Source organism: Trichoderma citrinoviride (genome assembly GCF_003025115.1).
Source record: "Trichoderma citrinoviride strain TUCIM 6016 unplaced genomic scaffold BBK36scaffold_10, whole genome shotgun sequence".
NCBI classification, from domain to species: Eukaryota; Fungi; Ascomycota; class Sordariomycetes; order Hypocreales; family Hypocreaceae; genus Trichoderma; species Trichoderma citrinoviride.
The window spans coordinates 929,114-950,824 of NW_020194718.1; the positions used below are offsets into that span (position 1 = coordinate 929,114).

Consider the following 21,711-nt stretch of genomic DNA (forward strand, 5'->3'; position numbering starts at 1 on the left):
GAAGGCACCGTCACATATGCCACCATGGACCGTCTCTCCAGCCTCTTGGCTCACCATTTACATGCCCTTGGAGTAAGGCCTGAGTCCGTGGTCCCGTTCTGTTTCGACAAATCGGCATGGGCCATCATCGCTATGCTCGCTATTCTCAAGGCTGGCGGCGTTTTCTTACCCCTTGACCCCTCACACCCACGCAACCGTCGTGAAGCTCTGGTTCAGGAAGTTGGTGCAGAGGTCATGATCGTCTCCCCCTCGTCGTCTGTTACTTGCGAGGGTTTGACACCTACCATGGTGGAGCTGACAACACAGTTGCTTGAGCAGCTTTCATCGGTTTACGATGCCTTCAAACAGAGTCATCCCAAGCCGAAGCCTAGCAATGCAGCCTATGTTCTCTTCACGTCAGGTTCCACCGGCAAGCCCAAAGGTGTCTTGATGGAGCACTCAGGCTTTGCCACCAGCACCCTGGGACACGGTCGTGTGTATAACCTTGGCCCAACTTCTCGCGTCTTCCAATTTTCCAACTACGTCTTTGACGGAAGCTTGGGTGAGATCTTCACCACTCTTTCGTTCGGCGGCACTGTTTGTGTGCCCTCCGAGACGGAAAGACTCCAGGAAGCGCCCACGTTTATGCGCAAGGCCCGTGTTAATACTGCCATGTTAACGCCTTCCTTCGTTCGGACCTTCACGCCCGACCAAGTCCCGTCGCTGCAGTTGCTCGTTCTCGGCGGCGAAGCCTCTTCAAAGGATCTCATTGAGACTTGGTGCGACCGCCTGCGTCTTGTCAACGGCTATGGACCTGCTGAGGCCTGCAATTACGCAACCACGCATGACTTCAAGCCGACTGATTCACCTCGCACTATTGGCCGCGGCTTCAACAGTGCCTGCTGGATTGTTGAGCCAACTGACTACAATAAGCTAACCCCTATTGGCTGTGTCGGTGAGTTGATCATTCAAGGCAATGCTCTTGCTCGCGGCTACATCAACGACCCCAAGCGCACTGCAGACTCGTTCGTCACTGCGGTCAACTGCCTGCCCAAGGACAGTATCTCCGGCCCTCACAGGTTCTACTTGACCGGTGATCTTGTTCGGTATAACTCCAACGGCGAAATGGAGTACCTTGGTAGGAAAGATACCCAGGTCAAGCTTCGCGGCCAACGTCTTGAACTGGGAGAGATTGAGTATCAAGTCAAGCAGTCTTTGCCTGAGATTGAGCACGTCGCTGTCGATGTGGCTCATCGCGAGACGGGTGATGCCCTCATTGCATTTGTCTCGTTCAAGGACAAGACCTCTTCCGGTTCTGGTGACATCCTCCAGCTTGATGACGAGCTACACACTGCCCTGGTCGCCGTCATGGAGCATTTGAGGAATTGTCTTCCTGGCTACATGGTGCCTAGCACTATTCTGCCTTTGCGAAAGATGCCCTTCATCACTTCGATGAAAGTCGACCGGAAGAGGTTGATTGCTATTGCAGCTGGTTTATCGTTGGATGAACTCACCTCTTTCTCCCTGGTCAAGCGTGACTTTGTTCCGCCCACCACACCCATGGAGAAGAAGCTGGCCGAGCTTTGGGCCCAAGTCCTCAAGATCAATGTTGACGGCATTGGCAAGAATGACAGCTTCCTTCAAATTGGCGGTGATTCCATCACTTCGATCCATCTGGTCACCCTTGCGCAAAGATCTGGCATTAGCCTGACGGTGGCCGGCATCTTCGATGACTCTAAGCTATCTTCAATGGCACTGTCAGCTGGAGAAGGTGATATTGAGCCAGTTTACGAGGTTGTGCCATTTGACATGGTTCCTGCGCACAATCTGAGCTCTCTGATGGAAGAAGTTCGCACCAAGTGTGGGCTGCCCAGTTCTGCCGTTATCGAGGATATCTACCCTGCAACAAGCTTCCAAGAAGGTCTCATGGCACTGGCCGTTAAGCAACCGGGTTCCTACATTGCCAAGCAAGTCTATCAACTTCCAAGTGGTGTTGACGTTGCTCGCTTCAAGGCCGCCTGGGAGACTACTGTGCGATTGTGCAGCAATCTCCGTACTCGGATCGTTCTTGCTGGCGATGCCTCTGTTCAGGTTGTTTTAGAGGATGTTGGCAATTGGGAGGTCACTCCGAATATGACGCTCAAGTCGTATCTTCAGGCTAATCAGAAGCTTCACATGGTCTATGGCTCTGCGCTGAGCCGCCACGCTCTCATCGAACAAGCTGATGGCAAGAACTACTTTGTATGGTCAATCCATCACACTGTGTTTGATGGCTGGACGACTCGCCTGGTACTCAACACCTTGCTCTCTGCATACATGGGTGAACAGATTGTTCCACTTGAGCCCTATGCCCGCTTCATCAACTATGCCGTCAATCTTGATACCGACGCTGCTAAGGCTTATTGGAGTGAGCAACTGTCGGATGCCAAGCGGGCATTATTCCCTGCCGCCTCTAACGAGGTTTCCCGCAATAAGACATCCAACACCCGTGTGCTCGAAAAGGCCTTGGAACTGCCACAAGTGAAGCAGACCTCGATAACCATGGCCTCTCTCTTGCGTGCCACATGGTCGATTGTCCTTGCCAAATACTGCGATACAGACGACGTGACCTTCGGCACAACGGTATCCGGAAGACAAGCCCCGGTATCAGGCATCACTGAAATGGCCGGGCCAGTTGTTGCTACTGTGCCTGTACGCGTTCGACTCGACAGGAAGGCGTCGGTTCCAGAGTTCCTTAAGGGTATCCAGAATCAAGCTTCTCAGATGGTTCCTTTCGAACAATTTGGCTTGCAAAATATTGCCAAGTTGAACATTGAGGCCAAGGAAGCCTGCGACTTTACATCGCTCTTGGTCATCCAACCAATGAAGAAGCTGCTTGATACTGGCGACCGCGACTCTATCCTGGAGCCTGTGACTGAGACTACCCGCGACGAGGAAGAGTTTATGCAAAACTACTTCTCTTATCCGCTCGTCATCCAAGGCCACGTATATGAAGAATCGGTCAATCTGGTCCTCATTTACGATGCTGATATCCTGCCTGAGCAACAGCTGCTTTCTCTGGCTCATCAATTCGAGCACGTCGCACAGCAACTTGTTGCTGAAGCTAACAGTACTACGACTCTTGAATCTGTATCTGTCTCAGGTGCTTGGGATTTGGATTTTGCTCTGCATCAGAACAGCGAGGTGCCCGAGCTCATCGACTCGTGTTTCCACACCCTTGTCGAGCAACAAGCCGTTACGCGGCCTGAAGCTCCTGCAATTGATGGATGGGATGCCAAGTTTACGTATGCCCAACTCAACGAGGCTGCCAACAGATTGGCAAATCACCTTGTTGCAGAGTACGAAATCAAGAACGACGAGCTTATCCACGTCTGCTTTGAGAAGTCTGCTTGGTTCTTCGTTGCAATTCTAGCCATCAACAAGGCTGGCGGAGCTTGGGTTCCCTTGGACCCCTCCCATCCAGCTCAACGCCATCAACAGATTGTCAGCCAGACGAAGGCCCGCCTTGCTCTCGTCTCGGCATCTCACGTTTCCACCTGTGTCGATCTTGTAGACGAGGTTCTGGAAGTATCATCTACAACTGATGAGATTTTCCGCAAGACCGAGTCTTCTCACCGTGGCCCTGCTCGCAAGGTCTCTTCGTCCAACGCTGCGTATGTGCTCTTTACCTCGGGCTCAACCGGCACTCCCAAGGGCCTTGTCATGGAGCACGGAAGCGTCTGCACGTCACAAACAGCCATCGTGAAGCGCCTCAATATGACACCTAGTGTCAGGATCCTCCAATTCGCGGCGTTTGTGTTCGATCTGTCAATAGGTGAAATCGTCGCACCCCTTATTACTGGTGCGTGCATCTGCGTGCCTTCGGAGCATGACAGGATGAACGCGCTGCCTGAATTTGTTCGGCAAAACAACGTCAACTGGGCCTATCTGACACCGTCATTCATTCGAACGCTCAGTCCAAAGGATGTGCCAAGTCTTGAATTGGTTCTGCTTGCCGGAGAACCTGTCAGTAGAGACATCCTGGATGCTTGGCTTGGCAAGGTTCGTCTGGTCAATGGATGGGGACCGGCTGAGACGTGTGTGTTCTCTACTCTTCATGAGTGGCAATCCATTGACAGTGAATCTCCCCTCACGATTGGTCGTCCGGTGGGAGGCTTCACTTGGATTGTTGATCCCCAGGACCCCCAGAAGCTCGCACCGATCGGTGTCGTGGGTGAAGTTGTCATCCAGGGACCAACGATCCTAAGGGAGTACCTGGATGATCCCATTCGCACTTCAGCCAGCACTGTTTACAACCTTCCAGCTTGGGCTCCTAATCGTGGAGCAAAGTGGAACAGGTTCTATAAGTCTGGTGATCTCTGCTCTTACAATGCCGACGGAACGATTGAGTTCGTCAGTCGTAAGGATACTCAGATCAAGATCCGAGGTCTTCGTGTTGAACTAGGCGAAGTCGAACATCACGTCAAGTCTGCCTTGAACGTCCGACAGGTTGCTGTCGACGTGATGAGATCCAGCAATGGCTCCAACTTGGTGGCATACTTTTGCTTCAGCGACCAGACGAGGATGACTGGTACTCGTGGAATCTCCGATAACAGTGGACTGTTTGCTCAGATGGACGATGAACTGCAAAGTCGTCTTACTGCCGTGATCGGCCAGTTGAACGTTTCGTTGCCCCGGTATATGATACCGACTTTCTTCATTCCTTGCCAGCACATGCCTACCATTACCTCCTCGAAGCTGGATAGGAACTACCTCAAGCAACAAACAGCCGCTCTCAGCCAAGAGGAGCTTACCATGTATTCTCTTCTGCAAGGTGGGAAGAAGCGCGCACCAGAAACGGCCATGGAAACCCAACTCCAGTCCATTTGGTCGCAGATTCTTTCCATTCCGTCTGAGAGCATCGGCCTTGACGATAGCTTCCTGGGCCTGGGCGGTGACTCAATCAGCGCTATCCGCCTCGTCTCTCTGGCCCGTGAGGAGGGCATTTCTCTTACGGCGCAAGATATTTTCGACGACCCACGGCTGTTTGCTGTTGCTGCACGCGCCCAGAAACTTGATCCGGCTGCGGAAGAGACGCTTGAGATTGCCCCCTTCTCTCTCCTCAGTGAGAAGTCACAGGAGTTGGTCCAAGCTGATGATGTTCGCTCTCAGTGTAACTGGTCTTCTGCAACCATTGTCGATGCTTACCCCTGCACTCCCCTGCAAGAGGGTCTCATGGCCTTGTCCGTGAAGCAACCGGGATCGTACATTGCGAAGTATGTCTATCGCATGCCCAGCACCGTGGATGTTCCTCGGTTCAAGTCATCCTGGGAACAGACTGTTGCCCTATGCGACAATCTTCGAACCCGCATTGTCCTTGTCGGCGGCAGAGCTACGCAGATTGTCGTCGATGAGCCTATTGTGTGGGACGTCAGCCATGACTTGAGTGTCTCTCTCTCAGCCATGAGGTCGATCAAGATGACCTATGGCTCTGCTCTTTCTCAGGTCACCCTGGTGGAACAGGATAATGGAGACGTCTTCTTCACGTGGGCAGTCCATCACGCTGTTTTCGACGGCTGGACAGTTCCTATCCTGTTCAGTACGCTTCATGCTCTCTACCAGGGCGTCAAGCCAGTCCGACCTGCTTCATACGCTCGATTTATCAAGTTCACCATGGGCGTAGACAACGACAACACTGTGCAGTACTGGAAGGATCAGCTGCATAACGCAAAGAAAGCCACGTTCCCTCCTGCTTCAGCCCAGTCGAACGCAGTGCAGGTCCTGGAGAAGTCCATCACCTACTCTCAGATGCCTGGTTCGTCTATTACCAGGGCCACGATCTTGCGGGCGGCATGGGCTCTCGTACTGGCCCGCTACTCCGAGAGCAACGACGTCACCTTCGGCACCACGATCTCTGGTCGTCAAGCTCCTGTTGACGGCGTCACCAACATGGCTGGTCCAGCTGTGGCCACAGTCCCTGTGCGGATTCGTCTTGAGAAACAGCAGACTGTATCTGCCTTCTTACAGGGAGTTCAAAGCCAAGCTATGGAGATGATATCCTATGAGCAGTACGGTGTGCAAAACATCTCAAAAGTCAGCCCGGATGCCAAGGAGGCCTGTGACTTTACCTCCCTGTTGGTCGTCCAGCCAATTGAGCAATTGGCATACCACGGAGATGACACTCTTCTGACCGCTGCTGGGCCAGATGTTACTGGCGAGACGGAAATGATGCAGAATTATTTCTCGTATCCTCTCATTATTCAAGGTCATCTCTATGAGGATCGCATCAACCTGATGCTTATCTATGATTCTCAGGTCATTTCCAAGAGCAAGATGGACGCCTTGTCCCACCACTTTGACGCCGCCGTCCAACAGCTTACCGGCAATGGCGACGTTCTTCTGGGTAGCATATCTCTTGCCAGTGTCTGGGACATGGAGCGGGCTATTGAATTCAACAGTGGCTCATCTGATGCTGTTGAACGCTGTTTCCACGAAATGGTTGACGAAGTCGCTTTAGTACGAGGCGACGCTCTGGCTATTTCTGGCTGGGATAAGTCTTTTACCTACAAGGAAATGGCTGAGGCAACCAACCGTCTTGCTAACCATCTCGTGAATGACTATGGAGTCAAGGTGGGAGATGTCGTTCATGTATGCTTCGAAAAGTCAGCTTGGTTCATCATCGCCACACTGGCTATTAACAAGGCTGGTGCAGCCTGGTCAACCCTCGACACCTCTCACCCAATCGAGCGTTACCAGAAGATTGTCAGTCAGACTGAATCCAAATTGGCGCTGGCTTCGGCTGTCAACTCCCACAGATGTGCTGGTCTGTTGCCACACGTTATCGAGGTTACTTCTGAGCTTGATGCTAGACTTGCCCAGAATGCTTCTTGGAGCACCCGCGGACCGGCTGTTACGATTTCCCCCAGTGATGCGGCCTACATCCTGTTCACCTCTGGATCCACTGGCGTTCCGAAGGGTGTGGTCATCGAGCACGCTTCGCTTTGCACTAGTCAAACCTCTCTGTCACAATCCCTTGGATTTCACGAGGGGTTCAAGGTTCTGCAATTCTCCTCTTACTCGTTCGATGCCGCCCTTTTTGAGATTGGTTCTACCTTCTTAACAGGCGCTTGCCTGTACGTGCCCTCGTGGGACGAACAGATGAATGAGTTGGTGGGCTATATTCGCAAGCACGGGATTACCAGTACACTCTTGACCCCGACACTGGCTCGAACAATCCGCCCTGAAGATGTCCCTTCTCTGGACGTGCTGTTGGTGGGTGGAGAAGCTCCTACCAGGGATATCCTCGACATTTGGTTCGGTAAACTGCGTCTCACCAACGCCTGGGGTCCGACCGAGTGCTGTGTTATTGGGTGTATCCATCAGTGGACTTCGGTTGAGGAGTCTCCCAAGGTCATTGGTCGACCAATTGGTGGTTCTTGCTGGATTGTTGATCCAGATGATGCCACTCGCATGGCCCCTGTGGGAACGGTTGGAGAGATTGTAGTACAAGGCCGGAACGTGTTCCGTGAATATCTCTCTGATCCTGTCAAGACAGCTGCTGCTACAATTACAGGCCTTCCTGAGTGGGTTCCGAAGCGTGAATCCGCTCACTTGGATCGCTTCTATCTCACTGGAGATCTGGGCTTCATCAACGAAGCGGGCAACATCGAGTACTGCACTCGCAAGGACACTCAAGTCAAGATTCGAGGACAGCGACTCGAGCTTGGAGAGATTGAACACCATATTCAAGCTAACCTTGAAGGTGTTCGACAGGTCGCCGTGGATGTCATAAAATCTGATGCTGGTTCCACGCTTGTTGCTTTCGTTAGCTTTTCTGATGCCACGGAACCAACAGACCCTGATGCATCAGTCTTCTTGCCCCTTTCTGCTGATCTTCAAGCAACAATTACCAGCTTGGTCGGAACGCTGGGCACTTTGATGCCTCGATACATGGTGCCGAGTGCTTTCATTCCGTGCGCTTATATGCCACTTTCAACATCCACCAAGTTGGATCGCAAGAGGTTGAAGGAGCTCGCCGCCTCCCTGAGCCAGGATGAAATGGCCCTTTACTCGCTCGCCAATGAAGAAAAGGCTGCTCCTCAGACTGCTATGGAAAGTCGAATCCAGGCAATCTGGTCACAGGTCTTGAATGTCAACATCGAATCCATTGGACGCGACGATTCGTTCCTCCAGATTGGCGGTGACTCTATCCTCGCAATTCAACTCGTTTCTATCGCTCGGGATGCCAAAGTCAAGATTACCGTCGGAGATATCTTTGATGATCCCAGATTGCTCGCTGTCGCTGCGAAGGCTACTGATCTTGACGAAAACGGCGACATCGTTCCCGTTATCGAGCCTTTCGGCCTTCTGGACGAGCCCCTGAAGGACCTGGTCCTCAGCAAGCGTATCCAAGAGAACTACAACCTTCCAGCTGATCGAGAGATTGAAGATGCCTATCCATGCACAAAGCTTCAGGAGGGTCTCATGGCTCTCGCTGTCAAACAGCCCGGCTCTTACATCGCCAAGTTTCTCTACCGCCTTTCCCGCAATGTCGACATCTCACATTTCAAGGCTTCCTGGGAAGAAACTGTTCGCCTCCTGCCTAACCTGCGTACCAGGATCTTTACTGCTGGCAACATGTCTGTCCAGGCCATCTTCAAGGACGATGTCTTCTGGCAGCCAACAGAAGGAGCATCTCTGCGGACTTACATGGGTTCGGCTCAGAATTTTGAGATGACTTATGGTTCGCCGCTGGCTCGATATGCCCTCATTGAGGAAGATGGAAACACTTACTTCGTCCTGTCGATGCATCACGCCGTCTTTGACGGTTGGGGTATCAGGGTTCTGATGGAAGCTTTTCACTCTGTTTTCCGCAGCCAAGTTCCTGTGGTTGAACCCTACGTACGATTTGTGCAGTACACGATGGACATCAACAACGAGGTTGCTTCGGACTACTGGCGATCTCAGTTCTACGGTGCAAGACAAACCATCTTCCCGCCGAATGCATCATCTGCACTAGAGAGGAAGAAGAACAACACTCGAATGGTTGAAAAGAAGATTGAGCTACCTAGCATGAGCAAGTCGTCAATCACGAAGGCAACCCTACTCCGAGCCGCTTGGGCTATTGTCCTGGCCAGGTATTGCGACTCTGATGATGTTACTTTCGGCATCACCATCTCCGGCCGGCAGGCGCCTGTACATGGGCTCATTAACATGACCGGACCTGCTATTGCTACAGTCCCCGTCCGTGTGACCATGGACCGCAAGACGGCTGCCAAGGACTACCTCCAAGCCATTCAGAGCCAAGCAAACGACATGGTTCCCTTTGAGCAATACGGCTTGCAAAACATCTCTCGCCTCAGTGCTGAGGCTAAGGATGCCTGCGACTTTGGCAGTTTGCTTGTCATCCAGCCAATTCAGTCACTCGCCTACGTCGACGAAAGCGCCGACACTGTCTTTGTCCCGCTCGATGTGGAAAAGGAAGTTACCGATACCGTTCAGAATTATTTCAGCTATCCGTTGGTCATTCAAGGACACATGCATGAAGACTTCATCAACCTTGTTCTCATCTATGAGGCAGACGTGTTGGCAGAGAAGCAGATGGTTGCTTTGTCTCACCAGTTCGAAAATGTGGTAAAGCAACTCGCATCCCAACCCAACCTGGAGCTGGGCTCTGTGTCGATGGCTGGTGACTGGGATGTTGAATTCGCCAAGAGACAAAACAGCGAGGTTCCCGAGATTGTTGATGCTTGTGTTCATCAGCTTATCGAAAAGCAAGCCGCTGCCCAACCAGATGCCCCTGCTGTCCTGAGCTGGGACCGCGACTTTACCTACAGGGAGCTTAACGAAGCATCCAACAGGCTTGCTCACCTCCTTGTCAACAAATACGACGTCAAGCCCAACGATATGGTCCACGTTTGCTTTGACAAGTGCGCTTGGCATTTCGTCGCAATAACTGCCATCAACAAGGTCGGTGCTGCTTGGGTTCCCCTTGATGCCTCGCATCCTGAAATGCGACTCCGTCAAATCGTTTCCAAGACCAAGGCCACTCTCGCTCTTGTGTCTTCGTCGAATGCAAGCCTATGCGCTTCTCTTGTTGAAAGGGTCCTGGAAGTCAATACAGCCCTTGACAACGAGCTTCTAGCAGCAGAAACTGGTGAACATGGCCCTCTTGTCGACGTCTCCTCGCACAGCGCCGCATACGTGTTGTTCACGTCAGGTAGCACAGGCGTTCCAAAGGGTTTCGTCATGGAACACGGCTCTGTCTGTACGTCGCAGGTTGCTATTGCCAAGAGACTTGGTTTAGGGCCAAACGTTCGAATACTGCAATTTGCTGCATTCGTCTTTGATCTATCTATCGGCGAGATCATCGGTCCGCTTATCTCAGGTGGGTGTATCTGCGTTCCTTCAGAGCATACTCGTATGAATGGAATTATCAATTTCATCAACGAGATGAAGGTCACCTGGGCCTACATCACACCGTCCTTTGCTCGTACGATTAGACCGTCTGAGGTGCCTTCCCTCGAGCTCTTGCTACTGGCTGGAGAAGCAGTTCCTCGGGATGTCTTCGCAGCTTGGTTTGGCAGCACCGTTCGACTTATTAACGGATGGGGGCCGGCTGAGACCTGCGTGTTCTCTACTCTTCACGAATGGAAGTCTGCTGATGAGAGTCCTCTGACCGTCGGTCGTCCTGTGGGTGGATTCTGCTGGATCGCTGACCCTGAGGACCCGAGTCGGCTTGCAGCAACTGGCACGTTGGGTGAGATTCTCATCCAAGGGCCTACAATTTTGCGGGAGTACCTGTCAGACGTTGAGAGAACTGAGGCTGCGGTCATCAAGTCTCTCCCTGAGTGGGCTCCATTCCCCAATGAACCCGGCTGGGATCGCATGTATAAGTCAGGAGATCTTGGCTTCTACAACCCTGATGGAACCATTGAATTTTCTAGCCGAAAAGATACGCAGGTCAAGATTCGTGGCCTGAGGGTTGAGTTAGGCGAAGTTGAACATCACATTCAGGTCGCTTTACCCGACATTCGACAACTCGCCGTTGACGTCTTCCACGGTGAAAACGGTACGAACCTCGTGGCGTTTTTCTCGTTCAGTGACGAAACTCGTCAAGCCCACGAAGCCAGTCCGTCTGGACCTTTCAAGCTGCTCGACGACAGCTTACAGAATCACCTTACCGGAGTCGTCGGCGAGCTCAGTGTATCTCTGCCACGATACATGGTTCCTACCCTATTCATCCCTTGCACGTATATGCCGTCCATCACGTCTACCAAGCTCGACCGAAATGAACTCAAACGTCGCGCTTCAGCACTTACTCAGGCTCAACTGGCTGTGTATTCGCTGCAAGGCGGAAAGAAGAGGGCTCCCGAGACGCCGATGGAGAGCCTGATCCAGGGTATTTGGTCGGAGCTTTTGCACGTTGCGACTGATTCAATTGGTCGCGATGACAGCTTTTTGGGTCTGGGTGGTGATTCAATCACTGCAATCCATTTCGTCAGCGTTGCTCGCGAGAAGGGCATTCAACTTGTTGTAAAGGACGTTTTCGATGACCCTCGTCTATTGGCCGTGTCCAGCAAGGCTAAGGAGATGGACGCTGAGGCCCGACAAGAATCACTTGAGGCATCACCGTTCAGCCTCCTCAGTGCTGAGACTCGAGAGCTTGCTGTCGGGACAAATGTCAAACAGCAACTCAAGTTGCTCGAAGGCCAGACAATCGAGGATGCCTATCCTTGTACCAAGCTCCAGGAAGGTCTCATGGCGTTGTCGGTTACCCAGCCGGGATCCTACATTGCGAGATATGTATACCGTCTACCCCAACGGGTTGATATTGCTCGCTTCAAGTCCGCGTGGGAAAAGACCGTTGCTCTGCGTGATATTCTACGAACGCGGATCATCATGATCAACGGCGCATGCATTCAACTGGTCGTCAAGGGCGGCGTCACCTGGGATCTCATTGATTCCGAGGATTTGGAAGAAGCTGCCCGTGAAACGCACTCTTACACCATGACATACGGCTCGCAACTATCCAAAACCTCCATATACGAGTCCAAGTCGGGTGATAAGTATTTCCTCTGGACAGTCCATCACGCCATCCATGACGGCTGGTCTGTGCCTGTCATCTTCAGCACTCTCTACCAAGCTTATGAAGGTCTGGAATTGGGAACTCCCAAGTCTTATTCCGGCTTCATCCGATACACTTTGGAGCTTGATCAGGAGGCTGCTAGTAAATACTGGAGAACAGAGTTGCAGAATGCCAAGCGGGCTAGCTTCCCCAAGACTGGGCTTGTGACGAGGTCTACCGACAATGAGCAGAAGATTCGAGTCATGTCCACTTCTCTCAGCTTCCCTACCTCATCGAACGAAGCAGTCACAAAGGCAAGCGTCCTGAGGGCTGCCTGGGCCGTTGTTCTTGCAAGGTATTGCGACAGTGATGACGTCTGCTTCGGTGCTACCATCTCTGGGAGACAGGCACCTGTGCCTGGTGTCCTGGAAATGGCTGGCCCGGCAGTTGCAACTGTCCCTGTTCGTGTGAAGCTTGACAAGGACCAAAGTATTCCCCGGTTCCTGCAAGACATCCAGAACCAAGCCCATGAGATGGTTCCGTATGAGCAATACGGTTTACAAAGCATTGCCAAGCTGGGAACTGATGCAAGAGACGCCTGTGATTTTACATCTCTCTTGCTGATTCAACCTGTTCAACGCCTTGCTTCAGGTGTCGCAGATGAAGAGGGTCTCCTGGTTCCTGCTCAGTCAGAAATCAAGGACATGGTTCAGAACTACTACAGCTATCCTCTGGTTATCCAGGGTCATGTATATGACGACCGTGCTGACCTCGTTTTGATCTACGACTCAACCGTTGTTCCAGAGCCCCAGATGACTGCTCTCTCCCACCACTTTGACAATGTGGTGCAGCAGCTGTTGGCTGTGGACGGCAAGCTGGGCGACATCTCCGTCGCTGGCTCGTGGGATCTTGAGCTTGCACAGAAGTCTAATGGCGACGGCCCTGAAATCATCGAGGATTGCATTCACTCCATCATTGAGAGACAGGTCAAACACAGGCCTAATGCGCCTGCTGTGGATGCCTGGGACGGAAGCCTGACCTACAGCCAGCTGGATCACGCCGCTAATAGGTTGGCTCATCTCCTTGTCGACGACTATGCTGTTCAGGTTGGCGACATTGTGCACGTTTGTTTTGAAAAGTCCATGTGGTACATTGTGGCTATTCTCGCCATCAACAAGGCCGGTGCCGCCTGGGCTCCCCTTGATTCTGCCCATCCTTTCCAGAGACTGCAGGCTGTGGCTAAGCAAACCGGTGCCACGCTGGCCCTGGCTTCAACTGCCAATGCCGGACTTTGTGGGCAGCTCGTGAATCGTGTGATTGAAGTTTCGGCTGTTCTTGACGAAACGCTCTCAACCAACGATGTCAATAGCGAAGAGGGACCTGACGTCCATGTCACGCCTCTTGACGCTGCCTACATACTGTTCACATCTGGTTCCACTGGTACGCCCAAGGGTATCGTGATGCAACATGGAGCGCTTTGCACAAGTCAAACGGACATCAGTCGATGGCTGGGCCTTGACCACACCGTCAGGATGCTGCAGTTCTCGTCGTTTGTGTTTGACGTGTCAGTCGGCGAGATCATGGAGCCGTTGATGAATGGCGCCTGTGTCTGTGTTCCTTCGGACCACATGCGTCTCAATAGTCTCGATGCCTTCGTCCGCGATTTCAACGTGACTTGGGCGTATTTGACTCCGTCATTCACACGGACCTTGAAGCCGGAAGATTTCCCTGGCCTCGAGCTTCTGTTGCTTATTGGCGAAGCTGTCACTCAAGATGTCCTCGATACGTGGTTTGGTCTTCCAAACACCCGCTTTGTCAACGCCTGGGGCCCTGCAGAAACGTGCGTTTTCAGTACGCTGTACGACTGGCAGTCCAATACCGAGTCTCCCCTTACGATTGGTAGAGCTGTTGGTGCGTACGTGTGGGTTGTGGACGCTGAAAATCCCCGGCGGCTTGCACCTACGGGCTGCCTGGGCGAAATCGTTGTCCAGGGCCCTCCGCTCCTCAGGGAATATCTCGCTGACCTTACGAAAACGGCGGCTGCTACTGTTACTGAGCTTCCCGAGTGGGCTCCTCGACGAGAGTTGACCAAATGGAACCGCTTCTACCGGACTGGTGACCTGGGCTTCTACAGTCATGATGGTTTGCTTCACTATGCCAGCCGCAAGGACACACAAGTCAAGATTCGTGGACTGCGTGTTGAGCTGGGCGAAGTCGAACACCACATCCGAAGCTCCTTGGATGGTGTTCGCCAGGTTGCTGTCGACGTTTTCAAGACCGAAATGGGAGCTAACTTGGTTACCTACTTCTGCCTCACTGACGATACCAAGACCCCTGGCCCTGATACTGATCCTGAGGGCAAAGATGTGTTTATGTCAATCGACAGTGCCCTACGGGCGAAGCTGGGCAACATGCTGACCCAGTTGGACTCGTCACTGCCAGGATACATGATCCCAACGCTCTTTATCCCTTGCGACTATATGCCGTTGATCTCGTCTGCCAAGTTGGACCGCGTCAAGCTTCGTCGTCTCACAGCCGAGCTCAGCCAAGATCAGTTGGAATCCTATTCTCTGCTCGATGCTGATAAAAGGGCACCTGAGACCGAGATGGAGATCCGTCTCCAGAAGCTCTGGGCCCAGATCCTGAACTTGCCGGAATCCTCGATTGGCCGAGACGACAACTTCTTGCGCATTGGCGGTGACTCTATTGCTGCTATTCGTCTCGTTTCAATGGCCCGCGACGTCGGAATTAGCCTGACAGTCGACGACGTGTTTATTGATGCTCGTCTAATTTCAGTTGCTTCCAAGGCTGTTGATGGCGATGTCTATAGTGCCATCATGGCGCCGATTGACGCATTCAGCCTTTTGCCGCCTGGCACTGGGGAATTTGTTCTCCCCTCATCTCTGCCTGACGGGCAATTCATTGAAGATGCTTACCCTTGCAGCAAGCTTCAAGAAGGTCTCATGGCTCTCGCCGTGAAGCAGCCAGGTTCCTACATCGCCAAGTATATCTACAAGCTTCCCGAACAGGTGGATGTTGTCAAGTTCAAGGCCGCCTGGGAGCGCACAGTCGAGCTGTCCAGCGCCTTGCGCACTCGCATCATTCAGCTCGATGGTCTTTCTATCCAGATTGTCATTAATGGCGATATCGCTTGGGAAGAGACCAACAGTAGCTTGCAGCAATGCCTTGCTCGGGCTCAGTCTCTTGAGATGGGCTATGGTGATCGTCTTTGTCAGTATGCACTTATTCGAGATGGCAACAGCACATACTTCATGTGGAATGTGCACCATGCTGTCGTTGATGGTCTATCAACTCAAAACATTCTGGCCACCTTGTTCAAGGTTTACAGCGGCATCGACGTGTCGCCAATCCCTCCATTTGCGCGCTTCATCAAGTACATCCTCGGTCTCGATGAAGAACTCACAGCCAACTACTGGAAGACGCAGCTGTTCAAAGCCCAGAAGGCCGCTTTCCCGCCGTCGAGGGACGTGTCCAATAGCAAGCCAGAGGCTACCCGAGTGTTAGAGACGTCCTTCGACCTTCCTTCCAGCATGAAGAACTCAACCATCACCATGGCCACAGTTGTTCGATCTGCCTGGGCCATCGTCCTCGCGAGATACTGTGACACTGACGATGTGACATTTGGTTCTACTATCTCGGGTCGACAGGCACCTATCCCTGACATTATGGAAATGGTTGGCCCGATCATCGCCACTGTGCCAGTCCGCGTCCGCATTGATCGCCGTCAGCTCGTCTCTGAATTCCTTGAAGCTGTACAGGAGCAAGCTGTGGAGATGACTGCCTTTGAACAGTACGGCATTCAGAATATCGCTAAACTGGGTGAGGATGCACGGGATGCTTGCGACTTTGGCAGTCTTCTCGTCGTCCAGCCTATGCAGCATCTTACTGGCACCAGCAACGATAGTGCCATCTTGGTTGATGCTGAAATTGGGGACAATGGTTCTGCTGATTCCATCCAGAACTATTTCTCTTACCCCCTTGTCATCCAAGCTCATTTGTACGATGACCGTGTCAACCTTGTGCTGATCTACGACTCGAACATCATCCCGGAGGCTCAACTGGTGGCTTTATCCCATCAGCTTGGTCATGTTATGACGCAGTTGACCACCACTGAACCTGTCGCCTTGAAGACGGTTTCAGTCTCTTCGCCTCATGACGTCCAAACGGCAGTGTCGTTCAACTCCAGGATGCCTGAGGTCATTGACGCATGCATGCACGAACTTTTCGAGAAGCAGGCCAGTTTGATTCCACAGGCGCCGGCTATTGCTGCTTGGGATGGCAACTTTACATACGACCAGCTCAACAGAGCGGCTAACAAGTTGGCTCACCATCTCATCAACGTTTATGGCGTCAACCCCAGCGACTTCGTACACGTTTGCTTCGATAAATCAGCTTGGTACATAGTCTCGATCATTGCCATCAACAAAGCCGGCGCCACTTGGGTCCCATTGGATCCCCACCACCCAGAGCAACGATTGCAGTCTATCATCAGCCAAACAAAGGCCACTCTCGCTTTGGTTTCGCCGGGCAACGTGGCCCTGCTCTCGTCTTTGATTGACAATGTGGTTGCGGTTGATTCGAGCCTCGATAGCATGCTTCCCGAACAAGACGAGGCACAAAGCCCTAGCGTTTCCGTCTCTCCTAGTTCTGCTGCATACGTGCTGTTTACCTCAGGCTCAACTGGTGCTCCCAAGGGAGTCATTATCGAGCACAGGTCGCTATGCACAAGTCAAACGGACCTTGCCAAGAGGCTGCAATACCATGAAAACGTGCGCATTTTGCAATTTTCGGCCTTCGTTTTCGATTTCTCGGTTGGTGAAATCATCATGTCGTTGCTACACGGAGCCTGTGTATGTGTTCCTTGTGATCACGTCCGACTGAACAGCATACCCGACTTCATCCGCGATATGAAAATCAACTGGCTCTTTCTCACGCCCTCATTCTTGCGTACCATAGATCCAAACGAGGTCCCTAATGTGGAATTGGTTCTTGTGGGAGGAGAGGCTCTGCCGCGTGAGGTATTCGAGACGTGGTATGGACGCGTCCGTCTGCTGAGCGCTTGGGGTCCTACAGAAGCGTGTGTTATAAGCGCGGTTCATGAGTTTGGATCTGCCGACGACTCACCCTTAACCATCGGTCGCCCTGTGGGTGGCTTCTGCTGGATTGTTGATGCAGAAAACCCACAGCATCTTGCGCCAACGGGGACCATCGGTGAGATCGTCATCCAAGGACCGACATTGCTTCGCGAGTATTTGGACAACCTCGAAAAGACACAAGAGGCGATGGTCTATGAGCTACCTGAATGGGCACCCCGTCCTGATGAAAGCAACTGGAACAAGTTCTACAAGACGGGCGATTTGTGCTTCTATAACGCCGACGGCACAATCGAGTTTGCTTCTCGTAAGGATACACAGGTCAAAGTCCGCGGTCTCCGTGTCGAGCTTAGCGAAATCGAGTACCATATTCAGGCCTCGCTGGAAGGAATCCATCAAGTTGCTGTGGACGTCGTCAAGACCGACAACGGCTGTAACTTGGTCGCATATCTGTGCTTCAACAATGAGCTTCGGCCACTTCACGAAGCTGATACCATTGGGCTATTCACCCCTGTCGACGTCGAGCTTCAGGACAAGCTTGTTGGTGCAACTGGCGAATTGAATGTGAGGCTACCGAGATATATGATTCCGACGTTCTATATCCCCTGCAGCTACATGCCCTGCGGTATAACTGGTAAGCTTGACCGAAAGGAGCTCAAGAAGCAGACTGCTGCTCTGAGCCAACCTCAACTGAGCAGCTTCTCGCTGCACGACGTCGACAAGCGTGCCCCCGAGACTCCGATGGAAATTGAGCTACAGAGGATCTGGTCAACTTTGCTGTCTCTCCCGTCCGACTCGATTGGCCGCGATGACAGCTTCCTCGGCTTAGGAGGTGACTCGATTATGGCCATCCATCTTGTCAGCGCATGCCGCGAAGCTGGTATCTCGCTTACAGTCAAGGATGTGTTTGATGACCCTCGTCTCTCCGCGGTTGCCTCTAAGGCTACCAATCTTGACTCTCAGGAGCAAGATGCCCCTGTCGTTCCGTTCAGTTTGCTGTCCGATCGCCTTCGCGAGATGGCGCTCAGCGAAGATGTCCGATCACAGGTTTCACTGTCTCCCAGGCACTGGGTGGAAGATGCTTACCCTTGCTCGAAGCTGCAAGAAGGCCTGATGGCTTTGTCTGTCAAGCAGCGAGGCTCATATGTTGCACAGTACGTCTATAAGCTGTCGGCCAGCATTGACCTCGGTCGATTCAAGGCTGCTTGGGAGAAGACCCTCCAGCTCTGTGAGAACCTGCGCACTCGTATCGTCATGCTTGAAGGCACCTGCGTTCAACTACTAATCGATGGTCCGGCGGAGTGGGAAGACAAGTCCTCAACGGACTTGAAGAGCACTCTTGATGCTACTGGCGCTGCGATGACTTACGGTTCCCATCTTAACCGCTATGCACTGGTTCAGGATCCCGAGTTTGGCAACCACTTTATCTGGTCGTCACACCACGCCGTCCACGATGGTTGGACCCTTCGGATTGTGTTGAACACTTTGTACGGCGTGTATCTGACCCAGGAGGCTCCTCGTCTTCTCCCATATTCCGCTTTTATCCGCTACACGGTCAACATCGATACGGAAGAAGCCAACGTCTTCTGGAGCGAGCAGTTGAGGAACGCGAAGCGTGCGACGTACCCCCCGATGCCCCGTATTGAATCCCATACTGGTATTACTCGCATGATGAACATGACCATTTCCTTCCCTCCATCTGTCAAGACAACCACCACGAAGGCTACCATTCTCCGCGCTGCCTGGGCCATTCTCCTGGCCCGTTACTGTGATACCGACGACATCACGTTCGGAACCACAATCTCTGGCCGTCAAGCTCCTGTGCCGGGCCTCACGGAAATGCCAGGTCCGGTCGTTGCAACGGTCCCCATTCGTGTTCGCATTGATGCCAGCCAGCCAGTGTCTCGCTTCCTGAGCAACATACAGTCACAAGCTACTGACATGATTGCTTTTGAGCAATTCGGTCTGCAGAATATTATCAAGCTGGGTGCTGACGCCAAGGATGCTTGTGACTTTTCTTCTCTTCTCGTCATTCAGCCTCGAACTCATCTGGATGAAATTGAAGGCAAGGAAGCTTCAGATCCTTTGATGACGACTTCGTTGGCAGCAAGAGGCGCTGAACAGCTGATGCAAAACTACTTCACTTACCCTCTTGTGATCCAAGGCCACGTTTTCGACGATTCCATTGAGCTTATTTTGACCTATGATTCAACCATTCTATCGGAGGTTGAAATGGAAGCTCTTTGCCATCAATTCGACGTCGTCTCTAACCAGCTGGTCAAGGAGTCCAACGACCCTCTTGGTTCCGTCACCGTCTCCGGTGAATGGGATCTCGAGCAAGCTAAGAAGTGGAATGTTGAGAATCCTGACATCCTCGACACATGCATCCACAGCCTCATCGAGGAACAAGCTCGCATTAGACCAGACGCACCAGCTATCTGTGCTTGGGACGGTGAGATGAGCTACAGCCAACTGAACGTCGCTGCCAATAAGCTGGCCCATCACATTCTCAACGCAGGCGTCAAGTCTGAGGACTTGGTGCACGTTTGCTTCGAGAAGTCTCTGTGGTTCTTCGTTTCCATCGTTGCAATCAACAAGGTGGGCGCAACCTGGGTTCCGCTTGATTCATCTCACCCTGAGCAGCGCCTGCGTCAAGTCGTGAGCCAGACCCGTGCCGAGTTTGCGCTGTCTTCCCCTACCAATGCTGCTCTTTGTGGAAGTCTTGTCAAGAACGTCATCGAAGTGTCGCAAAGCCTTCTCGACAACATTCCCTACGATGGTGTCAACGGTCCTGCCCTCAACGTACCGTCAAGCAACGCTGCGTACGTCCTTTTCACTTCAGGCAGCACGGGAACGCCAAAGGGTCTCGTTATGCAGCACCAAGCCGTCTGTACGAGTCAGACCGCGATCGCGAAGAGGCTTCGTCTGACGCCTAATGTCAGAATCCTCCAATTTGCCGCATACGTCTTTGATCTGTCAATCGGAGAGATTGTTGCTCCCTTGATCCACGGAGCTTGTGTATGCGTGCCATCAGAAGAGATGAGAATGAACGGTCTCAGAGAGTTCATCCAGGACACATCCATCAACTGGGCATTTTTGACGCCTTCCTTTGTTCGAACGCTGCGGCCTGAAGACGTACCTGGCCTCGATCTCTTGCTCCTTGCAGGCGAGGCCGTTGGAAGAGACATCCTTGACACATGGTTCGGTAAGGTACGCTTGGTCAATGGCTGGGGTCCTGCTGAAACGTGTGTCTTTTCCACCTTACATGAGTGGGCTTCCATTGACGAGTCTCCGTTGACTGTCGGAACACCTGTCGGAGGGCACTGCTGGATCGTGGATGCCGAAGATTCCAGTAGACTGGCGCCAATCGGCTGCTTGGGTGAAGTCGTTCTTCAGGGCCCGACACTGCTTCGCGAATACCTTGCTGATCCCCAGAGGAGCAAAGAGGCCATCATCACCTCGTTGCCGTCATGGGCGCCGAAGCAAGACAGCCGGCCTTGGAGCCGCTTTTACAAGTCCGGTGACTTGTGCCACTACAACCCTGACGGCACGATCGAATTTTACAGCCGCAAAGATACCCAGGTCAAGATTCGTGGCCTTCGTGTTGAATTGGGCGAGGTCGAACACCACATTCGGGAATCGCTCGAAGGTGTCCGACAGGTTGCTGTGGATGTGTTGAAGTCGGAAACAGGTACTAACCTGGTCTCATACCTCTGCTTCAATGACGATTCTCAGCCCGTCTCGTCAGAGCTCCAAGCAAGCAACATCTACCTGCCCCTTGATTCTGATATCCAGACTCGCATTACTGCCATGGTCGGAGAGCTTAGTGTGACCCTGCCACGGTATATGATTCCCACGCTGTTTATTCCCTGCAAATTCATGCCCGTCATCACGTCTACCAAGTTAGACAGGAAGACACTGAAGGCAATGACAGCTTCTCTGGATAGGGATCAACTAGCGCACTACTCTCTGATTGATAGCAAGAAGCGGGCCCCCGAGACTGAGATGGAAACTCGCCTCCAGGCTATCTGGGCCGACATCCTTGGTCTTCCCATCGACTCTATTGGTCGTGACGATGGCTTCCTCCAGATTGGAGGCGATTCTATCACTGCGATATACCTGGTCTCAAAGGCCCGTGAAGCCGGCATCTCCCTTGTTGTGAAGGACGTCTTTGAAGACTCGCGTCTACTTGCCGTTGCTTCCAAGGCCGTCTTCGCAGAATACGCTCCGGAGGACCAGGAGCCCGCTGTACCCTTCAGCCTCTTGAACGAGCAGACTCGTGCGCTGGTCCTTGGCGGCGAGGTCCGCAAGCTCTGCGGCCTCACTGAAGACCAGATCATTGAAGATGCTTATCCTTGCACTTCACTGCAGGAAGGTCTGATGGCCTTGACCGTGAAGCAGCCGGGCTCGTACGTTGCCAAGTATGTGTACAAGCTTGCGCCCTTCGTCGACCTGGATCGACTCAAAGCTGCCTGGAGCCGCACTGTTGAGCTTTGCGGTAACATGCGGACGCGAATCGTTCTGCTGAATGGTTCACCGATCCAGCTGCTCCTTAAGGAGGACAGCCAGTGG

General features: G+C 52.7%; 1 protein-coding gene across 1 annotated transcript in view; it reads left to right on the forward strand.

The window, feature by feature from the left end:
• BBK36DRAFT_1122832 (amino acid adenylation) overlaps positions 1-21,711 on the forward strand; it is a gene marked incomplete at both ends in the record, with an annotated part of 69,480 nt that overhangs the window by 23,952 nt on the left and 23,817 nt on the right. The window contains one exon of the mRNA XM_024890982.1: positions 1-21,711. This exon is cut by the window's left edge and continues 13,192 nt beyond it; it is cut by the window's right edge and continues 15,636 nt beyond it. Within this exon, the coding sequence (XP_024748081.1) occupies positions 1-21,711 (21,711 nt within the window).